The sequence below is a fragment of the Schistocerca cancellata genome, chromosome 8 (genome assembly GCF_023864275.1).
Source record: "Schistocerca cancellata isolate TAMUIC-IGC-003103 chromosome 8, iqSchCanc2.1, whole genome shotgun sequence".
NCBI classification, from domain to species: domain Eukaryota; kingdom Metazoa; phylum Arthropoda; class Insecta; order Orthoptera; family Acrididae; genus Schistocerca; species Schistocerca cancellata.
Window position 1 is genome coordinate 556,210,578 of NC_064633.1, and position 19,961 is coordinate 556,230,538.

The 19,961-nt window shown below is 40.2% G+C and overlaps 1 protein-coding gene across 2 annotated transcripts in view; it reads right to left on the minus strand.

Moving 5' to 3' along the window:
• LOC126095175 (uncharacterized) overlaps positions 1-19,961 on the minus strand; it is a 189,541-nt gene that overhangs the window by 80,943 nt on the left and 88,637 nt on the right. For both annotated transcript variants that reach the window (XM_049909908.1, XM_049909909.1), the window contains exons 5-6: positions 14,203-14,608; positions 5,187-5,231 (exon numbers count right to left, since the gene is read on the minus strand). In XM_049909908.1, coding sequence (XP_049765865.1) covers positions 5,187-5,231; positions 14,203-14,608 — 451 coding nt within the window. The remainder of the gene's footprint in view (positions 1-5,186; positions 5,232-14,202; positions 14,609-19,961) is intronic.

Consider the following 19,961-nt stretch of genomic DNA (forward strand, 5'->3'; position numbering starts at 1 on the left):
AGTGGGAGAAGGTTGAATGTGTGGAAAGCTTCAATTATCTGGGTAGCATCAAATCACGTGATGGAAGTTCCAAACTAGAAGTCTTAAACAGAATAACAAAAGGATCTAGCTTCTCCCACCAAGTACGAAATCTAATCGGGGTCAAGGAAGTCCCTCAAAGAGCCAAATACACCATGTATGAAACTTATCTCCTGCCAATCATGATGTATAGTCTAGAGGCCTGTGTCATAAGAGAGAAGAGAGTCAAATACAAGCATGTGAAATGAAGTTCCTCTACAAAATAACTAGGAGAGACAGAGTCAGGAATGATTATGTAAGAAGACACCTGCAGGTGACTACAGAAGAGAGGATGAGTGCTTTGAGATTGAAAAGGTTTGGTCATGTGAAGCGAATGCACCCGACTAACTCCACGCCATTATTTGGAAATGGAGGTACCAGAAAGAAGACCAACTGGGCAGCCTAGAAAGAGATGGACAGACCAGGTTAAGGAAGATCTGAAGAGGACAGGAGTAACATGGGATGTAGTGGAGAGGGAAAGGCTATACCAGGACAGAAACCAATGGAGCATAGTGTTCACAAAGTTCCTACCCAGCTCGCTGGAAGAAAATCCTGATGATGATGATGACATGCTGAGCCAGACATAAATGGATTAAGACAAAAGCAATAACATCAAACTGTTAGAGAGAGACTGCAGATACTAAATTCATAAAGATGATGAATCACACACAGGAACAACAACAACAACAACAACAACAACACTGCTTAATGAGCAAACCTTCAGCCAAAAAGCTTCCTGGGTGGTCCACCTGTTTCTTGGCCAGTTAGTGGCCATTCATGTGGACAGACAGCTTGTTAGTTGTCTTGCCCATGTAGAACGCAGCACACTGACTGTAGCTTAGCTTGTAGATCACATGATTGGTTTCACAGGTAGCCCTGCTTTTGATGGATAGGTGATGCTAGTGACCTGCCTGGAGTAGGTTGTGGTGGTAGTTTGTACGGGACAGGTCTTGCTTCTAGGTCTATTACATGGAGATCAGCCATGAGGCAAGGGGTTGGGAGCAGGGGTTGTGTAGGGATGAACAAGGATATTGTGTAGTTTTGGTGGGCAGTGGAATACCACTGTGGGAGGAATGGAAAGGATAGTGGGTAGGACACTACTCATTTCAAGGTGCAATGAGAGATAGTTGAAATCATATTGGAGTACGTGATTCAGTTGCTCCAGTCCTGGGTAGCATGGTGTCACAAGGAGAATGCTCCACTGTGGCCAGATGGTGGGACTTTGGAAGGTGGTGGGTGACTGGAGATGGAGGGCATCAGAGATGTGTTTCTGCACATGGTTGGGAGTGTAACTGCTGTCTGTGAAGGCCCCAGCGAGACCCTCAGTACATTTTGAGTGGGGCTGCTTGTCACTACAGGTGCAAAGGCCAGGGCTATCCAGGGTGTATGGAAGGGACTTTTTGGTATGAAATGGGTGGCAGCTGTTGAAGTGGAGGTATTGCTGGTAGTTGGTAGGTTTGATACGGACAGAGGTATGATGTAGCCATCTTTGAGGTGAGTTTCTGGAGGAATGTGGATAGCGTGTCCTCACCCTTGATCTTTATCATGAAGATGTCATCAATGAATCTGAGAGGTTTTGGATTCTGGGTGGTTAGTAAGGATTCCTCTAGATGGGCCATGAATAGGTTGGTACAGGATGGTGCCATATGGGTTCCTATTATCATGCCCCGGATTTGCTTTTATGTTATGCCATAACCCTCCTGGCCTCAACCCACCTAGCCCCTTCCCTGTTCCCACTTCAGCACCAAAGCACCCAGTCTTTTTACTTGTCTCTTTTCCACTTCTTTCCCCCCACCCCCCTTTTGCTCTGCGTCCAACTTCCCCAGATAGCATCTAGCTGCCCTACCCTCTCTCCACCTCATCCCAGCATGCTTCCACAAGCAAAACTTTACTATGACGGTGAGTAGCAATCTATTCTTTCAATAATATTGTCATTATTCCATCCTGGATTTTCCCCTATTTAATTTTTAAAGAGGTGTAAGAAAGACAGAAGGAAAGACAAAAGAGTGTCACAGAGACAGAAATGGAGGATGATGAATGACTCGCGTGAAGTAAAGAAGAAGTGGAAAGAGTACAGGAGTGGTTGTAGGAAGGGGAAAGAAGACACGAGGCATAACAACTATAGAGAATGAGGGAGAGAAGGGCTATGACACACTAAAGTGTGAACTGGAGGCAGCTCTTTAAGACACACAAAATGGAAAGGGCACAGGGATTGACGAGCTGCCAACAGAAATATTAAAAACCTCGAATGGGAAAGGAACAGAAGAGCTATTGTAAATATGAAGAGACATATACTCAAAGGGAGAGTGGCCTAAGAATTTCTTGGAAAAGATCTTGGTACCCCTCAAAAAGAAAACACAAGAAAATGTGAGGAACCAGCACTTTCAGTCCGATACTGTATGTGGCCAATGTTTTACTGTCATGAGTAGAAGGATGTTTAGCAAACTGAACAACAGCCCAGGGGGAAAAAAAAAACCAGTTCAGTCTCAGGAAAGAGTAAGTCCAACAGGTACTATATGTTTACAAGTCCTAGGAGAGATTTGAAATAAGCTTTCAATTGTTTCAGATGAGATAGACTAATGCTAATAATAAGAAAATATGGCATCAACTGGAGAGATAGAAAACTGAATAGAGGAGTCATACCTGAATGAAAATGCCAAGTCAGAATTGGTGGACAACTAGCTGAGAACATAGAAATATGATTTAGCCAAAATGTTGGCTTTCACTTACATTGTTTAACATCTACTTAGAAGGAATCATAGGACAGACCATGGCTGGAATGTGAGGAGTGTGTGTAGCAGGCAAAAGGGTGGTGTTGGTAGAATCCAAGAAAGTGCTTCATGAAGCTATGGGAGACATAACCAGCAAATCATAAGAATTATTGCCAAAAATAAATAATGAAAAGGCAAAAACCAAAATGCTGGCAGAAATTCAGAGAAGGCCTAAATCAACAACCAGAACAGGTTGCAAAAGAATGAGAATGGCAACAGCCCTGGTAGCATTAATCAGAAACAGGAAATTGCTGTGGGTCACTAAATGAAGACTCAAGGAAAATATTGGCCAAATGCTTCATAAAGATACCTGGACACTGCAAGAAGCTGAGGAGGAAAGGTGATAGGCACTACAAATGTGGGTATGAAGGGAACTAGAGCATTTGAGTTGGGAATGAGATGTTTAGAAGAGATGGGGGTGAATAGAAACCTCTCAGACACCATAATAAAAAGAAAGAAAAATTGGTAGGCCATATTGCAGCAAGGAATGGTAGGGACGATAACGGGAAAGAGAGGAAGAGGGAGAGGAAGAAGATACTAACAAACGAAGGTTGTCGAGGAGAAAACTTAACGACATGAAACTCAAGATGAAAGCACAAGGCAAGAAGATGCGAAGTACAATGCCTGGAACTGCTGTAAGGCAGAACACCCAACTGATATGTCCAATTTTCATACGAAATTAAATGACTGTCCTTAGAGGTGCAAAATGCTTTCTGGCCTTGGTGTCACACGATGTAAACTGTAGCTTTCTCAGGGAAGGGTGAGGTAGATTCGGAAAGGTTGAAAAGGAAGGGCAGGTCACTCTGACCCTAGGCCTGTTTGGCCGAAAGCTCTGAGAGTCTTTTTGTTGTGCCTATCTGCGACTCAGCATCTCAGCTGAATGGTGAGTTGCAACTACCCTCATTGCCATAATTTGTTTTCTCCATTGAATTTTCCCTTGATACAATTATTTAATTGCTTCTCAGTGTTATGCTGAGAATGTAAATATACCTATTAGTTACATTATGTTTATTTATATCATTCATCACATTTATGTTAAACATATTAAATTTAATCAATTAGTGAAAAATAATCCTGCAACTATACACTGTTTAAAGTCTGTCAAAAGAAAGCAATGTCACAACTTCAAATTCTCTTCAGAGAGATTATGACACCAATCAGTCAACAATTCATTAACATGTGAAAACAGCCACTTTGACTATATTTGTACAAGGAAGACAAACAGCCTGCAGGATAACAGCACAAATTTGTCAATATTAACATTTCCCGTTGGCAAGGAACATTTATTTTCCACTAAATTCTGAAAGCATTCATATCTATTCACAACATACAAACTAATGAGATCTGTCATTCCAGGTATATATAACAGACTCTTTGCCATTTCAGCATTAACAGTTCATAAGCATCATCCTTGGGATGAATGATGGACTTACATGGATCTGTATCAGCCTCATTTGGCTGACTACATCACCAGAAAGTGCCACAGCAATGAAGCAGTCTTCTACCTGGTTTCACTTGGAATAGAGGTAACAGTTTTATCCAATGGCACCACATTTCTCGGTACTTTCGCACAGCAAATAGAGCTGTAAGTGACATGTTTTGTGAACAAATCTTTAATGCAGCCCATAAATTACACTGTACACTTTTGTAGTATGTGAGTATAAATACATGTATCACTAAACTTCACAATCACATAGATCAATATGGCTGCTCCTCGGTTTTCAACTATAAGCAACTCACAGTATAGGACACATGATATTATGCAAGTGTGTTACCGGTAGTAAAAAACAACATTAAGAATGTTTATTTTAGTATTTATTCATTCGTACTTTTACTATTTTGTGAATGAAGTTTATTGATGATAGCCTCATCTTCAGCCTAATTTGATCTCTAGGTCAGGTTAAACAATAACCCGGTTGAGAGCAACATCAATGAATATTATTCTATTCATTATATGTGACAACAGTGATGTTTGGCTGAGGACGCATGTCATGTGCTGGACCGACAGAGAAGCAAACTGAGCTGGCATCATGTTGATTTATATGTCTGCAAAGTGGAAGTGCAATATTTAGTTGTTTTTGTACGTATATTCTCCATCATGCACAAAAGATCTCAAAAAATTGATTTTTTTTGTACGACTGTGAAAGAGTGTCAAAAAATGTGGTGTGAGAAAATAATTTGGTTACTGGAATGGGTAGGTATGTTGCAGATTACAAGTATCAAAACTTCATGGAAAGAAATTCCTCACTGAAAAAAAAAGAGAAAAAAAAATAGTCTAAGTGAATGAAATGAAGGAAACTACACTGCAAATAAGTAAACTTGTTTCAATTTAAAAAAAAATCAATGGCACAAACTTACCATTTACATATCCTCTCACAGGAGTTGAATTTGCTTGTTTCAGACCTGCAACACACAAAATTAGAAGTTAGATCTACTACTAAACAAGTATGACGTACGAATGAATATTACGACTCATCATATGTAAGGCATTTGCAGAAAGTGTGTAATTTTCAAAATGGGAGTCTGCTGTGAATATTAAAAGTATTTGAAACATTTAGGGAGTGTCAACTTATTAATTGCCAAAATAGAAACAACAAGCTTAAAATTTCAGCTCAGCTACCTACTGACAGTGTAAAAAAAAAAAAAAAAAAAAAAAAAAAAAAAAAAAAAAAAAAAAAAAAAAAAATTCTGTCTTTCGATGGTCAAGTCTTCATCATCAGAATTATGGTATAAGAACCTATCACATTGCTCTATTAAAATGTACAAGACTCTGCTACTTCCTTTAAAGCCATGTCGTCTTAACATGCACATCCATATGGCACATGTTATCCTGGATATCTGGGATATTTGGCAGCATCACAATGACAGCCACTTGCGTGCACAGCCCATGTATCTTCCTGAAGGCCACATCCCGAAGACTTAAATGTTTGTCTGCGAGATGTGGCTTTCAGGAAGATAGATAGGCCATGCACAAATACGGCTGTTACCTTCACACTGAAATACTCAGGACAACACATGCAATTCCCTTTAGTCTTTTTATACTGTAAATAGGTGGTTGAACCAACATTTTACATTGATTTTTACAACCATGACCTATCAAGGGGAAAACATTGCTGTCAGATACATGGTTGAGTGAGTGAGTGAGTGAGTGTGACCCCTCTATGAATATCCAACCACAACTGTATAAGGCTATTTTTAAACAAAATGTCTTTTTGGAGGGAGCCACCATTCTAACATCTCGTTTAATGCAGCCCACCATGATTTCTCTCCTGTGCCACCACTTAATCTCAAAGTAGCATATTCACCACAATTTCTCGATTGCTTGTTGGATTTATTCCAATCTCTGTCATTTTCAAAGTTTTTACCAGCTACAGTTTCTTTCAGAGTCATGAAAATTATTCCTTTACGCTTTAACATCTTATCATGCTGTCCCTTCTTATGTAGGATACAGTATGCAACATAACAAATACCAGTAGGGCTGCAAGTTCTTTTTCACTAATCAGTCTGATAATTTTTGTCTTCCCTACAAACTCAGTTTCTAGTCTCTTCAGTTCAGATGCAACGGTCTCCAATACATACATGATTAACAGAAGTCATGTGATTTTTCTGTTTATAATTATTTCAGTAAACTGCATTTTTAAATTTTTTATTGCATACAAAATGTAAAACTATCTTCTAAAGAAGTCATGAGCCTTGCTCAAGGACATTGGTTTGTCATATCTAGTATCAGAGAAATCTGAAAGCAAGGGACAGATAACTGGAAGTCCAAGAAGTCAGGGAGAGATGGGGGTGTGTGTTAAAAGGAAACAGCAATTTTATTTAATTCTTCTGTATGTTAGTGGACTTTAAGACTGAAGGGCAGCTGAAATTGAAAAAATGTTTACCGTATTTACTCGAATCTAAGCCGCACCTGAAAAATGAGACTCAAAATAAAGGAAAAAAATATTTTCCGAATCTAAGCCGCACCTGAAATTTGAGACTCGAAATTCAAGGGAAGAGAAAAGTTTTAGGCCGCACCTCCAAATCTAAACAAAGTTGGTCCATTGTAATATGAGACAATTTAGGTCGAATGAAAGACGATTCAGCTACAGTAGTTTGGTTGAGTCGTAAGCTTAGCAGTTAAGCTTTACCAGGTAGCCATTGCTATGCGTCAGGCGCTCCATCCGTATTTATACGGGTATCCTTCCTTTTTCACGTGCTTCGTCTGGTTTGAATTGATTGCTTATTTTGTTTTGATCTGCTAAGTGCCGTTTTCTTTGTTATAGGTGTTTATGTCACTCTAAGCTGAAAATGCATTACTGTACTGTTTGTCGCATTCTGATAGTGCGTATTTACAGCCTGTCGCCGCTCGCAACACGACTTGCTTTATGCGCGCTACCGCCGCTTAAAGAAAAGAAAAGAGGAATCGTCTCATTAGCGAAACAATGGCAAGAGACTGCTATTTGTTGTTACTTACACTGCTGCTTTATTTGATAACCAACAAGAACCAAATAATAGACTGCGTATGATAGAACATGTTCTGAACGAGAGTTAGGCGCAAATTTTTCACCGTTTGAAAATCTTTGCGGCCGCTTATTTAGTACATCAAATTCTGCACAGAAATTAGTCATCTTACATTTAAAATCGAGTCAGTTGCCGTGCTTCATTTCTGACTATATCACTATTAGGCATAAGAATAATACGAATATAAACATGACACGCTACGTATATTCTTCCGCGTTTGCTGTTGTTTCACTCTAGTTTCGTAGTTTATTAGGCATGCAGGATTTAAATGAGATAGCAGTAAACACGAAAGAATACATGGCAAAATGTTTATTTTCGTATTATTCTTATGGTGAAGAGAATACTGCATGTGATTCACATTTCATCAGGTTCCTATTAGCAACCATCTCTTCTCACAGGTAGGAAAAAACTCTGAACGTAGAGTTGGCCATATTGACAAACATCCCTAACAGTCTTGCCAGTCGGATTTTCGTAGTACATTGAAATTCTGCTACATTCGAAGATGAACAATACGGAATTTGTATTTACTTCGCCGGATAATGTAAGAAAATGCAGTGGCCGAAACAAGGGGCGGAGAAAAAAGTTTTGGCGCCAGTATTTATCTTTGTGCCCACAAAGCATGCTTGTGTAGCGCTACATATATTCGACGGCAGAAGTTAGATGTGGCGGCGCCTACCAACATTTTTCAGAACCTCCGCTTGCTTTGCACTCGATTCTAAGCCGCAGGCGGTTTTTTGGATTACAAAAACCGGAAAAAAAGTGCGGCTTAGATTCGAGTAAATACGGTAGTCATGGAATGGATGACTGAAGTGTGAGTTTTTTTAAGTATGGGAAGGGAGCAGTGATAAACATAACCAAGTGTTTTGCAACTCTGTGCAAAACAAATAGGAGATGATTATTTCTGGCTATGAGGAAGGGCTGGTCCAAGTTTCAGTTACTGAAAAATTATTATGAGGACATGGTTTCATAATTTAGAACAGTCTTTTGCATAAATTGCAGGAACAAGTAATAAAATTTCAGAGTTTGTAGATGTACCAGACACTGAAATACATTATTCTTTCAAATTATGTACACATCCTTACTGACAGACTCAGGTTTTTTTTTTCCCAGTTTTTAGAACAGTGAAATACACTGTCTGGAGACTGCGACTGCCACCAACTTATCAGTTAGGATGAATGGGCACAGACAAAAAGAGGGTGTATGCTGACAACAGACAGCATTTCTTCTCAGTAACTATTCCTTTCTTGACTGCCTTCTACTTTTCTATAGCTTTTATTTTCTGAGCTCTATTTTTTCCTGCCACCCACCTCTCCCACATACAATGCACTTAGCTTTCAGCTCTTATTTACTCATGCATGATGTTTTATTAGTAATCTCTGTTTTGTGTACTACCTTATCTTCCGCTTTAAAGCTCTCGGGTTTTCAAATCTCATCTAGTGCATTCCCCAACAACATCTCTCCTCCTCACCCCATTCTTAAGTCTTCTCTGACCTGGGGTTCTGGGTGACATTTCTGAACTCTCCCCATTTTCTAAACTTTACCAGTTCTTTCTCCTTCAGCCTCTTCCTTCACCTTCAACCCTTCTGTCAGAAGGAGCCACTGGCTCCGAAGCTTGTGAATTTCAGTATATTTATACATGTGTGTTCTCCTACTGCCACTTTGGGAGTAGAGTTTTTTATCCATCCAGTTACATTGTAAGTAATGAGAGTGTGTAACAGGATTAATTTTTAGAATTCTGATGGCAATCTTTGACAATAAGTAGCACTAAATAGCACTGAGAAACAAATTGCCAGTTTCTTCATGGTGCATATAATTTTTTACCTTTTTCTGGGTATTTTGGCACTGTTACTGATTTTAACAACTATAGTTTAGTGATGACATGATTACATGCATTCCTTTTATGATTACTTTTTGCCATGCACATAAATTTTTAAGATAGTTGCCTAAGTTCATTACATTACAAATGAAGATACATATTTAGCCAAAAGATGACAGGAACAACTTTGTGAATACTGCATCAGAGCTTCGTACATAAACCTGTGATGTCACCGGTATCTCATTGTACGGGTTTAGCTGAAAGATGGTACAAGAACTTTGTACATACATCAGAACTTTGTACAATGAACAATTGATTTCCATTTGAGATATTCATCATATTCCATAAAGTATAGTTGCTTGTGGAATGAGTGATCTGTAAGAGCCTATTTTAATCAACTTGATCTTTAAAGCATTTACGAGGGTTGGACCTTAAATAGTGGCAACTACTTATTCACAACTGATACAGAAGAGTTAGATGTTTGCACCTGTTACTGTCCTTCAAAGTAGTCACCAGCGTTTTGTAGAACCTATTTCCAGCGATGTGGAAGTTGTAGTATACCGTTAGATGAGACTGTTCTGTTGATGGTGCGAATGGAGCAGTCTAAAATTATGGTGATTCTCATATGTGACTGTGATGGTGTTATCCTAACGCATTATGTCCTCCGCGGAAGACCGTCAACCCACGGTATTACTGTTCGTTTTTGGAACATCACCTATGACCAGCTTTGTGAAAGAAGCAGTGACACTTTTTGCACAAACCACCCATCATTTTGCACGACAATGCGCGGGCGCATACAGTGCAAGCTGTGGCTGCTCTGTTCGGTCGATGGGACTGGGAAGAACTGTACCATCCACCATACTCCCCAGACTTAAGTCCTTGTGACTATTTTGAGCTCGAAGATGAAGGAACCACTTCGTGGCTTTCGTTTCAGAACTGTCCCAGAGATTCGACAGGCAGTAGACCGCTCCAATCGCACCATCAACAGAACAGACTGCTAACAGTATACTACGCCTTCCACATCGCTGGCAACTGGTTCTACACAACGCCGGTGACTACTTTGAAGGACAGTAACAGGTGCAAACATGTAACTCTTTGGTATCAGTTGTGTAAAGTGTGATAAATATTTTTACAGCATATTTTGTGCCCTTTTTAAAAGTACACTTGAAAATTAAATTCTCTTATCACCTACCTAATTAATTTACTTCACTCAAGAACATGTGTGTTGTTTTGTATGCTGTATTTAACTGTTCTGATTTCTTCTCTTTCACAGACACTGAAAAGGATTCGCCTTATACAAAATGTGTGAATCATTCTGATGTGTTTTGTTTGTGAGGATTAAACTTTTATTCAGTAAAGGAAACATGTGACTGACTTTGTAAAATATTTAATGTAAAGTATTTAGCCTACTTCAAAGTAAAACTGATATCACGAGGTTTGGGCACTTTAGTTTGTGTGTGAAACATGAATAGAACATTTTCAACAGTACTCAATCGGTAATGAAAGTGCGTGAACTTTACATATGAGAAGAACAGAGAAACCACAGTTATGACTTATTTTTGTGCAGTGAATGTCAAGGTTATCAAAGGAAATAACCAGTTGAAGTGGATAGATGTCCGTGAAGACTTGACCAGAGTCACTACCTGTCTTTAGAAATTATCTGAAGAACAGGAAGAAGAAGAAGAAGAAGAAGAAGAAATCAGTTGGTGAAAAGCATACTACGGCTGAGCAAAGAACCTTCATAATGTGTTACTTAGTACGAAGCTCACTGTATCACAAGCCTGAAAAAGATTTCTTGCCATTCCTTATTGAAAAGAACTAATTTGATTTTGTAATAACATGCAATGGTTGCTAACAAAACTGACTGTAAGACAACAGAACCAAGCGAATGGAGATTATTTATAGATAGCTACAACTGCAGCCTCAACTGGGTACTTCTACATAACAGGATCCTATACAAGACTATCCCAGCTGGTTATTCCACTGCTGTGAATAAAAACCGCACTACAGTAACCATAGCCCCAGATAAAATCTCATATCATAATCACCAATGGATCGTTTGGTTGATTTGAAAGTAGTGAATTTTCTTCTGGGACAGCAAGACGAGTGCACCCAGCACCTTCTGGACACGAAAGCAAATGATCAATGCTGGGTGAAAGAAAACAGTTGCCCCCTAGAGAAAGCACGGTCTTTGGGGAGGGAAGGAGAGACAAGGGTGCAACACCACTACTGCACATAAAACTTGGTTTAATGAAACAATCTGTAAAGGAGTTGAAGAAAAATGGAGCCTGTTTCGGCTATGTATGTAGGAAACTTTCTGCACCAATACATAGAAAATAAATGCAGGTATATTTGATAGACCGCAAATCTGAGAATTTATATGAGGCCAGCAGTTTTAAAACTCAGTGAACAACACTGAGGCTGATGCATGGTTGTCATTCTCTATAGGAGCGAATAATTTTCTTAGGAACTATTACAGCTAACCATTATGAAATTCTATAAAATATGATCACTGCCTTTTGTACACTTGGCTGGGCTGAAACCTTAGTACTCCCTGCAATCATTTGGACTGATTTCTGGATTCTTTTGATGCAGAACGAGCATTTTCACCACGAGATAAGAATACTAGAAGAACAGTACCGAGGACAGTGGGATACATACATGATGGCAAACTACTGTTGGAGTATCCATCACAAATGTACAGGAACAGGTCAAAGGAATTCATAGATCTGAGGTTTCTGCGAGCTGATGGAAAAATGTCTAATACCATATTCAGAATCTAGAGACCCAAAATGTTTTGAAGATCCAGACATCAAATTAAATTTATTTACTACATAAAATAAGGGAAAGGCAACCACTTACCTATAGTAGATCGAAGCATAGAGCACAGATACACTTACCAAAAAACATCACTCACACAGGCTTTCAAGCAGTGGCTCTTTTTCTAGCACAAGTACACACGTTTGCACACAAAAAACCACACAGACACCCAAACGCACACTCCTGTGGGCACAGCAAGATTTGAGTCTTGGTTGTCCGTGTGTGATGATGTGTGTACTTGTGCTAGAAAGAGAGCTATTGCTTTATAGATAGTGTAAATGCTGTTTTCTGTTACATGTTTTTGTGATTCACTCATCGATCTATAGGTGAATGGTTGTCTTTCATTTATTTTATGTACTCCTTCAGCCAGGAATTTTCGTTATTGTTATAAATTTCCTTACTATAATTCTTAAGTGCTGCTTTTTGACTTCCTTCTTAATTAATAATATGTAATTAGGATTTTAGCTAGTACTAAGCTCTTTTAGCATAGTGTAATTAGTATGTGTTTATTGTAACAGTATCATATTGAATATATCATCATTAATCATTTTTAAGTAATACAATTTCACACATAAACTTTTGGGTGACCGCTAGTTAGAGCAGAATATATTTAATAAAGTATCGATGTTCTATCTCAAAAACTAGAGCTGGCAGAGGAAAGCAGATTCCATTTCCAGACTTGGTACCCATTACATACATCAAAAGCAGAACCAACTTTAAGGCACCAAAATGAGTGTTTCTCAGCATAAGAAATAATAGGCAGATACAACAGTCTTGTTATCTGTTTAAACAACAGAAAATGAGTGGCCATCACAATCAGCCCAGACCTTACAACCTATGCAACAATAATTTTGTGAACAAAACTGCAAAGGGCGATTGGACACTGAGGACTATGACAATATGCAGATGTTGGACGATACCTTTTTCTATCTAATAAAATTTGTTAAGAGAATTTTCACTATGTACTACAAGAGTTATTGCAGATTTAAACTGTATCTGTTATGCCCAAGGCAGTTAGTGATCAGTATAACTGTACAGAGCAATAAATTTTATTTTTTTCACATTTCTTGAAATCAAAAAAAGGTAAACTTTCAGTGAGGAGGTAGTTGTTCCTGCTATGCACATAACTAAGGCCACTGCAAGGTCAGTTCTCCAATAATCATACTGTCACAGAAAAATGATACTGCCCTGGACTCTGTGCTGGGTGAAGCGAGGGAGGGGGGGTTGAAAGCATGAGCCACTGATGTCAAAACTAGTGAAAGAATAATACCGTAATTGTACGGGACAGATGTCAAAGAAGTTTCTACACTCATTCTCAAATGCACAAGGAGATAATCAGTTACAGGTGGCATAACAATTCTTTTACCCATTTATTATCTCAATTGAACTTTGTAAATGTCTGTGAAAGGTTTGTGACTTTTTCTAATTTCGGTGAATTTCACAAATTGGGAGTTAATGTGACATCACGTAAATTGTTAATAGATGTTACAAACACCCGTCCTTCCAAAAATTCACATTCTTCTGAAACCTATCAAAATTTTCACTATGACTAATTTGTTAAAAATCTGTATCCAAATGGATACTATAACTACAGAATAAAAGACTTATTCAAATTTAAGGTATATCTCAAGTGGTGAAACCAAGCACAGAGTATTAACGCTACGGATTTGCATCAGTCATTTGTTTGCACAGCTCATTTTCATTGTTTCTGTTACAACTGGTAGTGGGTTCGTTTCTGTTCCATAGAGGGTTAGTGATTTATTTATGTTCACGTAAATTCTCATTTTCTTCATTCTAATTAACTAACGACTTCTGATGTGTCCGATATGTGAATGACAAGATAGTGAGTTAGTTATTAAAATAGGCCATTCAGATTTCTTCTATGTTAAAAACACTACATAAGTTAGAATGAGCATACCACATTCATCTTTTCTTGGAATCAATATTTCTGATGATAGTTAAACTGGGGTGGTCTGCACAAAACAAGCAATGATGAGAATCTTACAAGAATAAATCATTGTGGCTGATAGGATTAGTTCAATATGGGAAACTGCATCAACTTGTAACTATAAAATAATTACGCAAAAGTTCAGTAAATATATTACAGACAGCTGGTCACTGTGTGCCATTCAACTTTGTATGCGTAACAAACTTTGAAACTGACAGTTATGAGCAGTTGTAATGTTAAATTTGGCAGCCATTAATTGAGGAACAAATAGTGAAAAGAGAACTCACTTTCTTCCTGGATGTGCGCTATTATCTGGACATCACCCACATTCATGGGCTTGCTAGCAGAAGAGTAACTGCTGTCAGAAGCACTGCTGAGCTGATCTTCATCCAATCCACTCTCACACGAAGCAGTACGACCACTATGTCGACTAATGCTACGAGTCACAGTCCCGTCCACAACTGAGAATGTACTGTTCATAATTTCAGAATTATTTGCAGTATCCCGATCAATACACATAGTTGCATAGGGGAATCCTGTGTCCTGAGTTGGTAAGTCTGTTGCATTGATATTTCCTTGCTCCTTAGGTTTATGATTTGTCTGACCAGCAGAACATTTATTATTCAAAGTTGTATTGAACAGTAAGTTTTCTGTAGTGAAATGAAAACCCGAATTGTTCTTTTTTTCATCACCCTGCAAATAATTAAAAAAAACCATAGAATTCTAATAGTCTTAATTTAATTTAATTTAAAATTGTCAAGGAAGAACATACAAATACAAACACCAGAATACCTATAGAAAATGCTTGACCAATGTTGCAGAGAAATGACTAGATGTACTTTGTAACAGTGAAAAGTCAAGAAAATGAGAATGTAAGACAGCCATGTACATGAGGGATCAGGAGCAAAAGACAGAGTAGTAAGTGGGCAGGAAAGGAAGGCATGAATGGAAATGAGAGATGGAAAGGGATGTTAAACAATGTTCTGCAGATCATAAGGTTTTTACCACGAGAGCAATAGTCGAGAATAAATCCTCCCAAATTTGAGTCCAGTGACTATCACTGTTCCACCTTGGTACAGAAGGAGGGAAAGAAAGAAGGGTAAGGAAGTACAGTATATAAGAGTGCATAGCATGGAATATAAGGAAAGAGACTTGACGAGAGGAGGAGAGGAGAACTGACAAATTGACAGGATTTAGAGCTAGGGAAAATGAAGTGACATCAGCATATATACTTAAATTATTGCTTTAGTTGTTTTTGCTTTGCTGTCAATTCTGATGAGAAAATCCAATCACTGAATTGTCCAGCGTAACTCTTTCTTGAGCTACCTTCTCCTTCATTATGAATCCTACTCCTGTTATACTAATTTCTGCTTATGTTGACATTACCCTCTATCTGTCTGGCCACAAATCCTTATCTTTCTGCTTCACTTTACTTACCAACATTATATCTAAACAGAGACTTTGTATTCTCTTTTTCCATTTTCTTGCTTTCCTAATGCTTTCAGAATTGTGACATTACACACTGTGACTCAGAATGTTACTCTTTCATTGGTTATGGTCACACTTCCAGCAGTCCCCTCTAAAGTATCCTGATGGACACTAGTCTGTAACATTTTGCCCATGGAGAGATCATCATTACTTTTTTGCCCCAATTATGAGCCACAAGTCCAGTGGATAAACACTGTATCTAATGCAGTAGTTGTCAGTAACTTCTACATCCTCATGGTGTTGGTCATTGATGATTCTTCCATCTTTTAGGGGCAGTTTCCTGTCCCAGAGACAAGAATGTGCACCAAACCTCTGGCCACTCTTCCACCCTATTTGACATGGCTGTTGGTAGAACAAGGGTGATTCCTTATACCAGAAGCCAGTGGTGACTGTAGTTGATGATTTTTATTCAAAATTTAAGCAGTGGCTGGAATCTAATCTGTTACCCATTCATTGTGATTACTAGCCCCTGATGCTACTCCTGGACCACAAATCCCTTATGTCATCAAAATCCAACAAACCACAACAGAATATAACTAAGGCACTAGCCATTGATTTTGCTACTGAAGCCACTCCATAAGCTCTTGTCATTGGTATTGGATCGCAGTTTGCATTTGCTGGTTTTTAGCAGTTCTACATCCACTCTAGCCTGCCTCTAATGGTGTAGCCTAATGTTGTGTGAAATTTTAAAATGGGGAAGGAAAAACTATTTACACCCACGACTACTGACTTTCCTTTTTATCCTTCTATTAGGTAATACCAATCCATGATCAAGGCCCAGTGAAACTATTGCTCAGATGCCTTCATCATTCCTTGTTAAATCAGTTGCCGCCTCCATCAGTACAAGAAGAAAAGAAGACGCAGCCACACTTTTGCAATGGACAGCCTCATTTTGGTGCACATGATGTAACACACATCTGTCTAGATATGTGGCTTGATCATCATCCAGAAAAGCTGCCACCTGGTGCTGGTTGCCCAGGAGCAGCTCTCCTACCACCAGAACATCCAAAGCCATACCCTAGCCTTCACAGGGGACCATGCCCACCTCATCCTACACTCCCCTGTGCCCTATGGGCCAATTCAAGAGCAGGTGGATGGGGGTGGCCGGAAGGGGGAGGGATCTTTTAATCACACTGAATGCAATGATGCTTTAACCGACATAATTATGCCTATGTCCTGCAGGGACACTAGTTGCAGAGTGGGAGGATGTCAGAGTGAATGTCAGAATGTCAGATGTCAGAGTGAAGGGCTGTTATATACTGCTACAATCTCATCTGTCGCAGCAAGAAGTTCAGAGCAAACTCTCCAGTGTAGTTATTTGTAATGACCTTGTCCGTGTAGTTCTCTCTTGGACTGTGCTTTGGGCTTTGTTGATTCCTAACATTGATGTTTGGTTAGCACACAGACTTCCCTGTCCGCCTAATGTGGTACTGTCTACATTCACTATTGAACCAATAGTTGCGTTTTCAGTGAACAAACTAACAGCATATGGATGCACCGAGAGTGTGGCTCGTATTCAAGTGCTTCCCAGTCAAACCTACAAATAGTGTTCTCCTGGAAAACCTGTGAATTTTTAAACTTCCACCACCTCCTTAAGTTTTTCATTCTGTGTATTTCTAGGAGAACCTTCTGCTATTTACTTTTACATAATATTTGTTGAATAAAATCTGCACTGTTGCAGAAGCAGATTTCAGGTTTTGTACCCACTGTTCGGTTTTGTTTTGCTTTGCTTTAGGGCGGAAAAAAAACCCAACAACAACAACAACTGGGGTCATACATGCCCAAGACAAAACTGTAGAACACAAAGACAGAGAGGAATTAAAAATGACTATACATCAGTCCCAATGGGCATAATAGAAGACAACTACAAAAAGGCACATGGAAAAGGGCTAAAAATGACACCATACAGAAACAGAGGTCCAAAACTAAAAATTAAATGGCTTTTGCCATATTGCTTTGGTAGGTAAAAAGTAAAACATGGTTGACAGCCCACACATCATTTGCTAAAACAGCTGATAACTGAGATGGCAAACCCAAGTGGGAACGTAAATGGTTAAAAAAACAGGCATTCCACCAGGCAGTGGTGGGCAGTTAAAACTTGGGCGCAATGTGTACAAAGTGGTGGGGTGGTGCCACTTATCAAATGATGTTAGCTAAAAAGGCAGTACACAATACACAGCCTAGTTAAAATGACTTCCTTCCGGTGGGAGGTACAAGAGGAGGTCGTTCAAGCTGTTGGGAGAGGTTTAATAAGCCGGAGCTTATTCCCGTGAAGGGAGGTCCATTGGCGATGCCAAAAGGACACCACCTCTTGACAGATGGCAACACAGAGATCATCGGAGGGAATAGAAGAACTCACAGGCTGAGGTACGAGGACTGCAGCCTTGGCAGAAGTGTCAGCAGCCTCGTTTCCTGGCAGACCAACATGACTAGGAACCCAAAGAAACATAACACTTGCTCCACAAAGAGTGAGCAAGTGACAGTTTTCCTGGACCCACTGCACTAAGGGATGGGCAGTGTACAGCGCACATAGACTTTGAAGAGTGCTGAGAGTCTGAGCAGAGGACACACCTGAAAAGGCTGTATTGCCAGATGTACTCTGTGGCCTGATACAAGGCAAAGAGCTCGGCTGTAAATACTGAGCAGTGTGCTGGAAGCCAATATCGAAAGACATGGGTGCCAATGACGAAGGTACACCCGACCCCACAGTCAGTCCGTGTGCCATCAGTGTATACAAAGGTACTATTGCTACGTTCCATGCGAAGGTCGTGAAACTGAAGGCGATAGACCTAGGCTGGGGTAGTGTCCTTAGGAAGTAAATGAAGGCCAAAGTTAACGTGAAACGCTTCACAAAGCCTAGGTGGTGAAGGATTCACACCCATCGGGAATGTTGCAGACAGTGTGAAGTTAAGCCACTGTAGCAAGTGCTGAAAGTGGACTCCAGGTGGTAACAGAGAAGAGGGACACACCCCATGCTGGCGATCAAAGGAGGTTGCATAGGATGGGTGGCCACACATAGCAGGCAAATGCTATGCATACTGGCTGAGGGGAAAGTCACAGTGGTAGGACAGTGGTCATTCAGCAGCTTCAGCATACAGACTCTCAACTTGGCTAGTGTACAAGGCGGCCGTGGCCAAATGGATGCCACAGCGGTGGATAGTGTTGAGATGGCGTGAGTGGGATGGACGTGCAGAACGGCGCGAGAGGGATGGACGTGCAGAGGGCATAAACAAAGAACCCACAGTATAGTTTTGAACAGACAAAGGACTGGTACAAACAGAGGAGTGTGGTTTGATCGACACCCCCAGGAAGTACCATTGAGGGCACGTAGGACATTGAGGAACCACTTACAGCAGTCTGCCAGGTAAGACACATGGGAGGACCAAGAATGTTTCCTATCGAGAATGAGCCCCAGGAATTTCGCAGTTTCAACGAACGAAAGGGCAACGGGCCCAAGATGTAAAGATGGTAGGAGAAACAATTTGCGCAGCCAGAAATTCATACACGGTTTTGTCAGTGGAAAAATGAAAGCCACTGTCGATGCTACAGGAGTACAGACAATCAAGACATAGCCGAAGACGTTGCTCAATGAGACAGGTCCGTGGAGAACTGCTGTAGATGGCAAAATCGTCAACAAAAAGTGAGCCAGAGATGCACAGCAGAAGACAGGCCATTATAGGGTTAATAGAAATAGCAATGAGAATGACACTCAGGACAGAACTCTGAGGCACACCATTTTCCCAGATAAAGGTGTCCAACAAGGCAGAACCCACAAACCCTTTAAAAACTTGGTCTTTTAAAAATTCCTGAAGGAAACAGGGCAGGCGGCCACGGAAGCGCCATGTGTAAAGAGTACGGACGATACCAGTTCTCCAGTAGGTGTCGTAGGCCTTCTCAAAAAAAAAAAAAATTTGCCACAATCTGGGAGTTCCGCAGAAAACCATTCATGACATGGGTGGACAAAGTAACAAGAATGTCAACTGCAGAACGGCACGCTGGAAATCCACACTGTGCATTCGTCAGTAAATTGTGATACTCAAGCCACCATACCAGCCGAGCATGAGTCGTATGTTTCATCACATGGCAAATGCAAAAGATAAGAGAGATGAGGCAGTAGCAAGAAGGAAGGTTTAGTCGTTACCAGGTTTAGGTATGGGTATGACGGTGGCTTCACGCCAGCGTCCAGGAAATATGCCCTCTGGCCAGATGTGGTTGTACGTGTTAAGCAGGAAGTGCTTGCCCGCAAGAGAAAGGTACTGCAACATTTGAATGTTGACAGCCTCTGGCCCTGGGACGGAGAACTGGGATGAACTGAGAGCATGACCTAGCTCCCTCATAGTAAAGGGACACTGTAGCACTTGTGATTTAGAGAAGAGCAGGGTATCGCCTGAGCCTCCTCCATTTCTTTCTGATGGAGGAAGGCAAGGTGATAGTGGGAAGAGTTCGAAACTGTCACAAAATGGCGGCCAAAGGTGCTGGAGATTGGAATAGGGTCCATGATGACATCGTCTGCTACTGTCAGGCCGGATATTGGCGAATGGATCTTGGTCCCAGAGAG